General features: G+C 55.4%; 1 protein-coding gene across 2 annotated transcripts; it reads left to right on the top strand.

Moving 5' to 3' along the window:
- The first annotated feature begins 5713 nt into the window (after positions 1-5713).
- On the top strand, positions 5714-13029 carry PTMA (prothymosin alpha). Of its 2 annotated transcripts, none has more exons than XM_038746082.1 (5): positions 5714-6000; positions 10814-10885; positions 11297-11390; positions 12243-12316; positions 12796-13029. In XM_038746082.1, exons 1-5 carry the CDS (start codon positions 5956-5958, stop codon positions 12841-12843), a joined length of 333 nt encoding a protein of 110 aa, XP_038602010.1. In that variant the 5' UTR covers positions 5714-5955; the 3' UTR covers positions 12844-13029. The 2 variants fall into 2 exon arrangements, with proteins under 2 accessions (XP_038602010.1, XP_038602009.1); XM_038746081.1 differs by having other exon boundaries at positions 11294-11390.
- The last annotated feature ends 377 nt before the right edge of the window (positions 13030-13406 follow it).

The following is a 13406-nucleotide window of genomic DNA, read 5'->3' as shown; positions in this document are numbered from 1 at the left end:
GGACTGAGCGCTCGGAAAGTACAATTCGGCAACAGATAAAGACGGTCTAGAAGCCGAAGCCCTCCTTCCTCTCAACGAATCTCACGTCATCGACCCCTTCTTCTTCTTCTTCCTCCTCCTCCTCCTCCCCCGGGGCTGTCACTCGCCTCTCCCGGCCCACTGTGGGGCCGAGGACGGGCAACTGCCCTTTTTCAGGCCACAGGATTTTGTTGTTCCCGTTCCTGTTCCCGAATTCCCCACCCCGTTAGGCCCGTCCGGGTTCCCGCCTGGGATCCGGAGCCGCCGTTGCTCCTTCCCCCCCCCCCCCGTTAATGGGAACGTGCCCTTCGCTTCAGTCACCTGCCCTACATTCTGCTTGGGAAAGGAAACGGATCCCCGGTGGGAAGGCCTCGGGGGATCCGGACCTTTTCTTCCCTCAAAGATCCTAAATTGAGACTGGAAAACGGGGGTGGGAGGCACTTCACCCCCATTCCCAGCCTTCATTCCCTCAGGGTTCCCCCTTCTCCCGACTGTGAGCCCACTGTTGGGTAGGGACTGTCTCTATATGTTGCCAACTTGTACTTCCCAAGCGCTTAGTACAGTGCTCTGCACACAGTAAGCGCTCAATAAATACGATTGATTGATTGATTGATTGACTGGAGTCCCCCTCCCATTCCCGGCTCTTGTTCCTGGAGTGGGCCGTATTCAATCGTATTGATTGAGCGCTTACTGTGTGCAGAGCACTGTCCTAAGCAGTACTAAGAGAATAAGAGAAGCAGCGTGGTTCAGTGGAGAGAGCACGGGCTTTGGAGTCAGGGGTCGTGGGTTCGAATTCCGGCTCCACCACAAGTCTGCTGTGTGACCTTGGACAAGTCACTTAACTTCTCTGAGCCTCAGTTCCCTCATCTGTAAAAATGGGGATTAAGACTGTGAGCCCCACATGGGACAACTTGATCACATTGTATCCCCCCCAGCGCTTAGAACAGTGTTTGGCATATAGTAAGCACTTAGCAAATGCTATTATTATTATTATTATTATTATTATTATTATCATTATTATCATTATTATCATTATTACTAAGCGCTTGGGAAGTACAAGTGGGCAACGGATAGAGACGGGCCCTACCCAACAACGGGCAGATTTCAAATGGAAATCCCGGCTGGGGGCAGTTCTGCTTCGGCCTCACTCTGAGGGAACTAATGGTGGGAATGGGGGGGAACTCCAGTTGGGAGAAGCGGGAGCCCTGAGGGTATGAAGGCTGGGAATGGGGGTGAGCTCCAGTCGGGAGAAGGGGGAGCCCTGAGGGTGTGAAGGAGATGGTCCCAGCCGGCCTCACTCGAGGGAACTAATGCCGGGAATGGGGGGGGACTCCAGTTGGGAGAAGCGGGAGCCCTGAGCGTATGAAGGCTGGGAATGGGGGTGAACTCCAGTCGGGAGAAGGGGGAGCCCTGAGGGTGTGAAGGAGATGGTCCCAGTCGAGGCAGGGTTGGGCGAGAGGGTGCGTGGGGCCCGTGGGACTGGCAGCACCATACTGCTTCCGCTGTAGGGCTGGGGAGCCAATGGACGTCACTCAGGGCAACTGGGAAGGCCTCAACCGACCAAAAGACCGACTAACTTTTCTCCCCCCACCCATCAAATTCATTCAAGCATATTTATTGAGCACTTACTGTGTGCAGAGCACTGTACTAAGCGCTTGGGAAGTCCCAGTTGCCAACATATAGAGACGGTCCCTACCCAACAGTGGGCTCACAGTCTAGAAGCACTCCCTTGGAAATCAATCAATCAATCAGTCGTATTTATTGAGCGCTTCCTGTGTGCAGAGCACTGTACTAAGCGCTTGGGAAGTCCAAGTTGGCAACATATAGAGACGGTCCCTACCCAACAGTGGGCTCACAGTCTAGAAGCACTCCCTTGGAAATCAATCCGTCAATCAATCGTATTTATTGAGTGCTTCCTGTGTGCAGAGGACTGTACTAAGCGCTTGGGAAGTACAAGTTGGCAACATATAGTGGGCTCACAGTCTAAAAGAAATAAAGGACTCAGCGGGTGAAATAACGCAAACATTTCCTCCGAGATTTTAATTGGAAAATGAAAGTCACCCCCCCCCCGCCACCCCGTGCTTCCCTCCACTGATCCTAGTCCGGGTTTTCCCCACCGCCCGCTCGGCCCGGACGCGAGACGGACCTGAGCTCCCGCCAATGGCAGGGCGCAAAGCGTCAGCTCTGCGTTCGCCCGCCGGCGGCGGCCAATCAGCGCCGGCTTCGCGGGAGTCCCGCCTTCCGCGTCCGGCGCCCCCTTCTGGTCAGCGAGGACGGGGGCCCGCGCGCCGCCATCTTGGGTGTGGCGACGTGGCCTCTGCTGAGGCGACCCTGGGCCCATTTGGGGCTTTCGACCTTTAGTCGGCGGCCCACGGGCGGATGGGCTTGGAGGTGGAGGGGACGGAGGCGCAAACTGCGGGGCTCGAACGAGCTGCGCGAACGGGGGGAGCCTGGCGACGATTCGCGTCGGGCGATCGGCGCCATCTTGAGTGTGGCCTACCCCATTTCCCCCCCCTCTTTGGCTACTTGAGACCCCTCTCAGATCTCAAAACGTAACCCGCACCTCATGGCGCCTTAAAACCCCCGCATCCTCCCGAAAAACCCTCCCCGGCCTGAGGAAATCTAGACTGTGACCCCGTTGTTGGGCAGGGACTGCCTCTCTGTATATGTTTGTACGTATTTATTACTCTATTTTACTTCTACGTATTTATTTTATGTTAATGTTTTGTTTGGTTGTCCGTCTCCCCCTTCCAGCGCTCAGTACAGTGCCCTGCACACAGGAAGCGCTCAATAAATACGGTTGATTGATTATCAAGCGCTTAGTCCAGTGCGCTGCACACAGGAAGCGCTCAATAAATACGATTGAGTGAATGAATGAAGCGCTTAGTCCAGCGCTCTGCACACAGTCAGCGCTCCATAAATCGATTGATTGAATGAATGAAGCGCTTAGTCCAGTGCTCTGCAAGCAGTCAGCGCTCCATAAATCGATTGATTGAAGGAATGAAGCGCTTAGTGCAGTGTGCTGCGCAGTCAGCGCTCCATAAATCGATTGATTGAATGAATGAAGCGCTTAGTTCAGTGCTCTGCACAGTCAGCGCTCCATAAATCGATTGATTGAATGAATGAATGAAGCGCTTAGTGCAGTGCGCTGCACACAGTCCGCTCCATAAATCGATTGATTGAATGAATGAATGAATGAAGCGCTTAGTCCAGTGCTCTGCAGTCAGCGCTCCATAAATCGATTGAATGAATGAATGAATGAAGCGCTTAGTCCAGTGCTCTGCAGTCAGCGCTCCACAAATCGATTGATTGAATGAATGAATGAATGAATGAAGCGTTTAGTCCAGTGCTCTGCACGCAGTCAGCGCTCCATAAATCGATTGATTGAATGGATGAATGAATGAAGCGCTTAGTCCAGTGCTCTGCACAGTCAGAGCTCCATAAATCGATTGATTGAATGAATGAATGAAGCGCTTAGTCCAGTGCTCTGCACAGTCAGAGCTCCATAAATCGATTGATTGGATGAATGAATGAAGCGCTTAGTCCAGTGCTCTGCAGTCAGTGCTCCATAAATCGGTTGATTGAATGAATGAATGAATGAAGCGCTTAGTCCAGTGCTCTGCACAGTCAGAGCTCCATAAATCGATTGATTGAATGAATGAATGAAGCGCGTAGTCCAGTGCTCTGCAGTCAGCGCTCCATAAATCGATTGATGAATGAATGAAGCGCTTAGTCCGGTGCTCTGCACACAGTCAGCGCTCCATAAATCGATTGATTGAATGGATGAATGAATGAAGCGCTTAGTCCAGTGCTCTGCACAGTCAGCGCTCCATAAATCGATTGATTGAATGAATGAATGAAGCGCTTAGTCCGGTGCTCTGCACACAGCGCTCCATAAATCGATTGATTGAATGAATGAAGCGCTTAGTCTAGTGCTCTGCAGTCAGAGCTCCATAAATCGATTGATTGAATGAATGAATGAAGCGCTTAGTCCAGGGCTCTGCACACAGTCAGCGCTCCAGAAATCGATTGAATGAATGAATGAAGCGCTTAGTCCAGTGCACTGCACAGTCAGAGCTCCATAAATCGATTGATTGAATGAATGAATGAAGCGCTTAGTCCAGTGCTCTGCACACAGTCAGCGTTCCAGAAATCGATTGATTGAATGAATGAAGCCCTCGGGGATGCCAAGGGGCAACGAAAACTGTTGGAAGTCAACTGTTTGGGGAGGGGGAGTAATAGGGGTAGGATGGATCTCGGGGAGGGTGCCAACATGGGGGTGGGGGACTTTTATCATTCAATCAATCGTATTTATTGAGCGCTTACTGTGTGCAGAGCACTGTACTAAGCGCTCGGGAAGTCCAAGTTGGCAACGTATAGAGACGGTCCCTACCCAACAGCGGGCTCACAGCCTAGAAGGGGGGCCGTTACCCCGGGGCACGTTGATAGTGGGAATCTCGGGGGGGTGAGATCTGTTCAAAAGGCCCCCCACCCGGGACTCTTTTAGACTGTGAGCCCACTGTCGGGTAGGGACCGCCCCTATATGTCGCCAACTTGTACTTCCCCAGCGCTTAGTCCAGTGCTCTGCACACAGTAAGCGCTCAATAAATACGATTGATTGATTGATTGAGTCGGAAGAAAAGCGCAGGCTTCGGGGCAGAATCTGGGAATCGATCCGGCCCCGGCCGCGGGGCCATTAAGTTTCTTGGCACGGGGAACAGATCGGATTTGTGGGTGCAGCCCCCCAGCCCGTCGATTTTTAATTAACCCCCCATTTCCCATCCACCTGCAAATAGAGCCTATCATCATCATCAATCCTATTTACTGAGCGTTTACCGCGTGCAGAGCGCTGTCCTAAGCGCTTAGGGGAAGTCCAAGTTGGCAACATCTAGAGACGGTCCCTACCCAACGGCGGGCTCGGTCTGGAAGGGGGATGTCCCCGGGCACCCAGTAGGCGCTTAATAAGTACCGCCGTTGTTATTATTTTAACGCTCGCGACGGTCCCCGCCCCACGTGTCCGGAGCCAACTGTTCCCGCGCGACCCCAGCGCTTTGCACACAGTAAGCGCTCAATCAGTACGACGGATTGAGGCCTGGAGGGGACCAGCTGGCAGTCATTCGACGGGCTCCGGGAGGGTTTATTTTGTTGGTATGTTTGGTTCTGTTCTCTGTCTCCCCGTTTTAGACTGTGAGCCCACTGTTGGGTAGGGACTGTCTCTATGTGATGCCAATTTGTACTTCCCAAGCGCTTAGTACAGTGCTCTGCACATAGTAAGCGCTCAATAAATACGATTGATTGATTGATTGATTGCACTGCGGGGAGGGGACTGCGACACAAGCTCTCGCTCGTTGCGTGGCGTCTAGGCAACAGCCCGCCCGCGGCGGGGAGCGCTTTGCACACTGCACCGGCGCCTCCTCCTCCTCCTCCTCCTCCTCCTCGTCCTGCGGCTTTACCGCGCTTTGCCTTTCAGCGGGACGGGCGTCCGTGCGCATGCGCGCGCCCCCCCCCCTTGGGGCCGACGAGGGCGCCGCTCCGGCCGCGGGGAGGTACTGCCGCTTTAAGCCCGCTCGCCCATTGTTCGGGGCCCGGCCAATGAGAGGGCTCACGCTCCCCGCGCCCAGCCAATGGCGTGCGAGCAGGGGCGCCCTCGCCCCGCCCCCTAACCTATATTAAAGGGGCCGTCGCCGCGTGAGTCCCCCACTGGCTGCTGGCAAAAGCCATCTTTGCATTGTTCCCTCCGCCGGCTCCCTGCCCTCTTTGCATCTCCGCAGCTGCCCTCCCGCCGTCGCTGCTTCCTCCTCGCCGCCGCTCACCCCGGGGATTTGGGCCGTCTTCGTGTTTTGTTTTTTTTTTTTTAACTTCCACCTTTCCACCCTGCTTGACTTTTTTTTTTTCCCTCCCCACCCCCCCGGTTTTTTTTGACCCTCGTGCCTCAACATGTCAGACGCGGCCGTGGACACCAGCTCCGAGATCTCCACCAAGGTGAGTTGGGAAAGGGGGGTCCCCGTGGCGAGCCCCCCCGCCCCCGACGTGTCCCTCCCGGGCTCGCCTTGCACTTGGCGCGCATCCGGCCTTGCAACCCTGGTGACGGCCGGTCCTGGTCCTCGTGGTGTATCCAACTGTCTCCCTTTTTCCGCCCTCCCCACCATCCCTCTTTGTTTGGGAAAGGGGGGGCGGTTGCATGGTAATTCCCGTCGAACCGAGCTCCCCCCCCCTTTTTTTTCCCTTCCCGGAGCGCGGGAGTCGCCCCCGTTTGCCAGCCCTGGAAAACTTGCCAGGCACTTCTGTGCCTTCTCCCCCCAACCCACGGCCGCGCGGAAACAGCCTGGATTTTCAGTGGGAGGGAATAGCCCCCCCAAAAAAAAACCCACCCCGCGGTCCCAACACCTTCCAGAAGAGCCGGGAGACCGAGGCTGGGGGTCTCCGGGTGCCCCCCAACCCACCATTCCCACCGAACTAACTTTGGGGACTCCAACGGATCCCGGCCCAAGTCGTTTTCTTCTCCTTTTTTCCCTGGTGGGAAGGGGAGATGAAGGCGCGCGTGTGTGTGTGTGTGTGTTTGTGTGTGTGTGTATTTGGGGGTCGGAGGTGGGGATGGATAAGGGGGGGAGACTTCGCTGGAAGTCATTAGGTTCATCTGCAAATGTTTGCCCGGATCCGCGCGGGTTCTTTGTTTAATGATGCGAGAACCTCTCGTGTTGGTCCTTAGTTTCCCCCCCTTTTCCGCTTCCTTCCCCGCACCATCCCCTGGCCCCCGACCTCAGTTTACCCCCATCCTCTTTTTTTTTTTAACCTTCCCGTAAGAGGGTTAAAATCCTCCCCCCGCCAGGTTAAGGGATTTTTAAAACTCCCGTTAAATACCGATTAACCTCGGAGGACGGGGTGAGACGGTGGTCGGAGACGTGCTGCTAAGTTGGCAGCGTCCCTCAGCATCGTCAATCGTATTTATCGAGCGCTTACTATGTGCGGAGCACTGTGCTAAGCGCTTGGGAAGTACAAATTGGCAACCCTCGAGGGGGTGCGAAGGCGCCCCCTTCCCCGGGTCCTCGGGGGGATTGGGGGCGGAGGGGATGGGGAGGAGGCGGGATGGCAGGGAGGTGAAAACCACGCGCCCGAGAGGGGGGAAACGAAAGACAAGGGGTGGAAGGGCGACAGGCGGAGGAGAACTGCCCATCGAGCCATCCGACCCCCGGCCCATCGTCCCTGAGCGCGGTGCCAAGGTGCCCGGGACCCCCCAACTCCCGGCCGTTGTCGTGGCAACCCCCCAATCCACGACGGCCAGGCCCAGACTTATTTTTGCTTCCGTCCGTCTCGGTGTCGCCGAAATCCTTTCCCGCCCACGGCCTTTCCCCCGGGGGAAAGTTTCCCCCACTCGGGGATAAGGGCGCCAAGACAACACCCCCCCCCCCCCCACTAAAGCCCGAGGGCAAATGTATCTACCGCAGCGCTTAAAAGAGCACCAACTTGTACGTCCCAAGCGCTTAGTCCAGTGTTCAGCACACACTAAGCGCTCAAGCAAGACGATCGAATGGAGGCCGGGCACCCAGTAAGCGCTTAGCAAATACCCTTTAGGAAAAACAAAAAAAAGTGAGCGCGGTTCCTGAGACCAGGGGGGAGGGGACCCCATTTCCTGGAGGCGGGCTGTCATTCACTTCCCTCCTCCCACCTCCCCGCTCCCAGGTCACGGCCGGAAAACAATTTCGGGTGGGAGATTTCCCCTCCCTTCCCTTCCCCGCCCCAGGGAGAGGGCGAGCGTGGGGCCGGATTCACCGTAGGCCTCGTCTGGGCTCCTCCTGCCCGCCCGCCCTCCCTCCGGGGGAGGTAATAAATAACCATCAGCTTTGTTCGGCCCGGCGCCGGTTGGCTCGTGCAACCGGGAGGGAGAAGGGAAGTCGCGGGAAAGGATCGCCCCCCCCCTTCCCCATCCTCGTCGCTTGGAAATCGTGGTCCACCGTCGAGCCTCGCGGCAGGGTGGAAACCCCGACGGGCCTCATTAATCCCATTTTGAAGCCGGGAGGTCTCCAAATCGCCTCCCAGAGAGAAAGTTAAGGTGTGCCCTTTTTTTCCCACGGTGGGGGCTCGGGATGATCCCGAAAGTCGCCCGGATTCATTTATTCCATATTTATTGAGCACTCGGTTCGGGGCCGCCGATGACCCGGGCCTAGGTTCGAGGTCGCGCGATTCGGACACCCAAGACCGGAGCCGCTTGAATTCGGGGGCGCCTTTATGTCGCGCAGGGGTCGACTTATAATGGGGCCCGGGCCCCGAGAAGGTGACTTGGGTTGCGCCCCTTTCCCCCCACCCGGGGCTTGGAGGAGGGAGCCTCGAACAGGTGGCCCGGAGCGCGGACCACGTGCTTGGCGCGCGCTCGCAGTGTTCCCGGCCCCCCCCCCCCGCGCGCAAAGCCCGCCGGGACTTGTAGTCCTCGCGCTGCGCCTGCGCAGTCGGGCCTCGCCCCCCGTCGGGCAATGGGTGGGGCGGGCAGCGCGCCGCTCAGTGTTAGAACGCGGAATTGCAGAGCGTTTACTCCCGTCCCTCCCACCTCTTGTTCATTCATTCATTCAATCGTATTTATTGAGCGCTTACTATGTGCAGAGCGCTGTACTAACCACTGGGAAGTACAAGTTGGCAACATAGACGGTCCCTACTCAACAGTGGGCTCACAGTCTAGAAGGGGGAGATAAAGAACAAAACATATTAACAAAAAAAATAAATAGAATAAATATGTACAGATAAATAGAGTGATAAATACGTACAAACATATGTACATATATACAGGTGTTGTGGGGAGGGGAAGGAGGGGGCTCAGTCTGGGAAGGCCTCCTGGAGGAGGTGAGCTCTCAGTAGGGCTTCGTCCAGTCTAAGGGAGGCCCAGAACCCAAGTCGGTGTGGGCATCCATTTACTCATTCAGTCGTCTGGGAAGGCCTCCTGGAGGAGGTGAGCTCTCAGTAGGGCTTCGTCCAGTCTAAGGGAGGCCCAGAACCCAAGTCGGTGTGGGCATCCATTTACGCATTCAGTCATCTGGGAAGGCCTCCTGGAGGAGGTGAGCTCTCAGTAGGGCTTTGTCCAGTCTAAGGGAGGCCCAGAACCCAAGTCGGTGTGGGCAACCATTCACGCATTCAATCGTATTTATCGAGCGCCTACTGCGTGCAGAGCACTGTGCTCAGCGCTTACGTGGGCCGCACTTCTGGGCGCTCGCAGGATTCACCCAGCCTGACAGCTGCTCCCACCTGGAAACTGAGCCCGGGCCAGGAAGCAGAAGTGGGTTGGGGTAGCTAGGAGACCCGTCGGGTGGGGAGGGGGCGGGCGGCACCCTCCAGGCTTGGGTGGTGGCTGGAGTTTTCTGCAGCAATTACCTCAGCCCGCGCTTTACTCTGCCCCCTCTTTCGGGCCCAACGGAAGACGCCGTCCCATCCCCGCCCAGCGGTGACGGGCAGCCGAAAGAGGCCTGTTTGTGTTGGAGTCGGCAGAGGACGGAAAAAGTTATGGTGCCTTCCTAACGGCATCACTTCTGAGTACCGCACGGCCTGCTAACTCGATTAGGAACGAGTTTGAAAACAAGCGACGCAGGCTTCGCAGGCCGGTCTGAAATGAATTCTGCCGAGACGGATCCCAGCGATTCGGAGCTTCCAAAAGGTCCCCTGAGTTGATTGGGGCGGTGAGGGGAGGGTAAAAATAAAAAGTCTTGTCTACCCGTCAGTTCCGTTTTGGGGGGAGGATGGAGGGACTCAAGCTCCAGGTAACTTTGAGATGATTTCCTAGAGAGGAACCAGGGCAGGGAGGCAAACTATTGGGCTGCAGGCACTAATAAGTGCACAGAGCATGGAATGTTTGGTGGTTAGAAAGGGTGCATGCATGCGTGAGATTGGGGGCCCACACCCTTGAGATAGAAACTGTTACAGCCTCCTGACCTGATTCATGTTTTTCGAACAGGTGGAAACCCTGAGGTGAAGATTAGCTAGCACACTTTCCAGGCATGTATGGCAGGTGGCTATGGCAGCCTAGACGGTATTAATCAGACTCTAGGTCTGTTTGGATATTTGGGTTTGTCACGCATCTCTGTGTCCTACACAAGCCTGAAGAGTAGTTGTTGGTTGGCCTTTCTTCCCCCAGCGATCGGCCGGGATCTGGCGACGCAGATCCGAGCGTCTGGGATATGGTCTGTAAGATACGGACAGCCAAAGTCGTCCGACCACCTTGTCTGGTGCCCGAGGTGGTCACAGGCCCAGAGAGGTGCTTGGGGTCTGAACCTCTTGGCCTGTCTTCTTTTCGAGCCAGAACGTCAGGCAGGGACTGACTGGGGAGGACATCCTTAGTCCCGACCCGTCAGTCCGGAGAGACGGGTTTATTGTGCTGTCCACCAGTGTCACTAGGTTAGCAGGCCACTCCTTTTTCACAGGCGTGAGGGAAATATGAACGCCCGGTTACCCTGGGCGGGAAAGTAAAAACTCACCTTACATTTTGCACCGGGCTTCTGCTCTTGTGCGTATTTTCCACGGATCACAAGGACTCAAACCCTGGCTCTGTCTGCCAGCAATTCCTTGGGCCCCGCTACCCTGACGTTCCCTGTCCTAATTTGTTTTCCCTCTGCCGCGATAGGACTGCCTCGCATCCAGGCACGGTTCTGCTTTTACTCTGTTCCCTCCCCACCTCCCACCTCCTCCCCTGCGCACACCAGCCCCCTCTTCTCCCTGACAACCGGATTGCTCCCCCTTGTTCTCGCCAAGTGGGCTCTGGGACACATGGGTAAAGAGCAGTTCTGGTGACTCACCCATCCTTTCTGTTTCTCTGAAGGATCTAAAAGAGAAGAAGGAAGTCGTGGAGGAGACGGAGAACGGCAGAGATGCGCCAGCCAACGGGAATGCTGTGAGTGGTCGGATTGAGAGGTCCCCCCAGGGTCGGGAGTAGTTGGGGGGAGGCGGGTGAGGGCTTCTGCCCCTTGAGGGTTTTCTTGGCCCCGGGCTAAAATTGAAGCAGGACAAGTTAGGGGTGGGAGGTGAGGCAGGGGACAAGATGCTCATTTCCCTTGACCATTTCTGTAGTGGACTGCCCAGATGTGGGGCCCGGGAGTTGGCTATTCAGTTGTGGGGTTTGGGGAGGGTGGATGGAGATCTGTTCTGGGGGGCCAGAGAGTATGTCTATGTTCCTCATCCATAAACTCAACCCCTTGGCTCTCCCCCATCCGATCCCAATCAACTCAGGGTCAAGGGTTTGGCAGACTGGCTGCTTAAAGGCCCGGATGCAGGGTATAGGTGATGATCTTTTTCTGTCGAGGAGAATGAGGAAAACGGGGAGCAGGAGGCTGACAACGAGGTAGACGAAGAGGAGGAAGAAGGTGGTGAGGAAGAGGATGAAGAAGAAGAGGGGGATGGTAAGTCATTTTGCCGCCCAAGTCGTTGCCTCCCAAGCCACTCCCCAGGGAGGAAGGCCTGGCCGCTCACCCGTCACTTGGGCAACACGGTCAGATCGGGGGGGGGGGTGCGTCCTACTGGCCCGGCCGGTTTTGAGGCGGTGGCGGGAGGAGCGGCTTCTGGAGTTTTAGCCTTCCTCTCACACTCAGTGGTGCTACCAATCCAAAGTCCTCTTCCTGCCTTAAACTACTCGCTTTTCCCCGGGGCAGGCGAGTCGGGCCCACTCAGAAACCGCTCTATTTATAACCCTGAACCCATCCCGACATCCTGCGCCTTACTGCAGGGGGTAGCGACGTGGAAGAGAGTCTTCATCCCCACACTGGTTTCTGGCCCTGGGCCGGATAACCCTTAATGCCATAGGGAGATTCAGGAGGAGTCCCTAATCCCTTTGCCCCGTGCTGCCTGCTAAAGCCAGCTTATTGGACTTGATTGGACTCTACAGCACTCTTCTCCCCCCAAACCCCACCCCTTTTTCTGTTACATAAAAGACTTAGTCTTGGATCTCTGTTGCTGGGGAGACCCCAGCTAGTCCCTAACCCCAGTAATGCTCGCTCCTTCCTCCCCTGCACCCTCTTTTCTTGGGAAGAGAGCTTTTGCTCCCCTACTTAGAAGCGTCCTGGCCCGAAATGAATGCTCCGGGAAGCGCGCGAATAACTGGGAATCGATAAGGTGGGGGGTGGAGGCCAATGGGGGCAGTCCCTATTTCAAGAATCAGGGGGATGGTTTGGGTGCCTTCAAGATTTAGGCTTCGGACGAGGAGGTTTGCCGGAAGACCTCGCGAGACCGACACTGTCCCTTCCCACTTATTGCAGGTGAGGAGGAGGACGGAGACGAAGACGATGAAGCCGAGACAGCCACAGGCAAACGGGCAGCTGAAGACGATGAGGTGCGTGCGGTGGGCCCCCAAAATTTAGGAAGAGGCGAGGGCTCTCAGCACGAGACTTGGGGGGCTGTGAAATCTCCAAGGGGCAGAGCGTGTTGATTGCCAACCGGAGTGTGAAGTATCCCCTGACCTGTCGCCCCATCCCAGCCCTTCCTTTGCGACTCAAATGGCACCTTTTTTGGGTACATATAGGTAGTACTCGTTAAGCGCTTACTCTCAGGCACTGTACTAAGCGCTGGGGTAGATACACTTGGGGCATATTCCCTGGTTGAAGGAAGGTTGGAGGGAAGGACTTTCCAGGTCAGCGGGAACTGCTTCTTTTAGGGACTTGGCTGACAATCAGTGGAGCTGGTTTTCTGAGGGACGGATAGGGAGGCAGCCTGCCCCAGGTGCTTGGCAGGGGTGGGGGCCCCGGGGCGGCTGGAAGATAAGTGGAGGCAGGACGAGCGAGGTCTTAACTGGCCGCCTTGTCTCCCGCCTAGGATGAAGACGTCGATACCAAGAAGCAGAAAACTGATGAGGATGACTAGACAGCAAAAGGAAAAGAGTAAATTAAAAAAAAAAAAAGAAAAAAGAAAAGAAAAGGCCACAGTGACCTATTCACCCTCAACTTCCCGTCTCAGAAACTAAACGTGGTCACCTTCGAGTAGAGAGAGAGTCCCCGGCCGGCCAGCGTCGCCACCCCACGCAGACAACACCGCGCGTTCCAACCCAACTCCGACCAAACCAACCACAACGAGAATTTCCAACAGGGGAGGGAAAAAAAACAGAACCAAAACTTCCAAGGCCCTGCTTTTTTTCTTAAAAGTACTTTAAAAGGAGAATTTGTTTGTATTTTTTATTTACATTTTATATTTTTGTACATATTGTTAGGGGGGGTCAGCCATTTTTAAGTGATCTCGGATGACCAAACAGCCTTTGAAGTGTTCTCTGTCCAACTTCTGACTTTACTTGTGGTGTGACCATGTTCATTATAAATCTCAAAGGAGAAAAAAAACCTTGTAAAAAAAGCAAAAACAACGACAAAAAAATACAATCTTATTCCGAGCATTCCAGTAACTTTTTTTTGTGTATGTACTTAGCTGTACTATAA

The sequence above is a fragment of the Tachyglossus aculeatus genome, chromosome 1 (assembly GCF_015852505.1).
Source record: "Tachyglossus aculeatus isolate mTacAcu1 chromosome 1, mTacAcu1.pri, whole genome shotgun sequence".
Lineage (NCBI taxonomy): Eukaryota > Metazoa > Chordata > Mammalia > Monotremata > Tachyglossidae > Tachyglossus > Tachyglossus aculeatus.
The sequence above is the reverse complement of the archived record's forward strand: the minus strand, read 5'-3'. Positions and strand labels throughout refer to the sequence as shown.

Excerpts from the sequence above, each read along its gene's own strand:
- PTMA (XM_038746081.1), top strand. The coding sequence starts at position 5,956 with ATGTCAGACGCGGCCGTGGACACCAGCTCCGAGATCTCCACCAAG. Across the intron at positions 10,886-11,293 it reads CGCCAGCCAACGGGAATGCT|GAGAATGAGGAAAACGGGGA; the intron begins GTGAGTGGTCGG and ends TTTTCTGTCGAG. Across the intron at positions 12,317-12,795 it reads GGGCAGCTGAAGACGATGAG|GATGAAGACGTCGATACCAA; the intron begins GTGCGTGCGGTG and ends TCTCCCGCCTAG.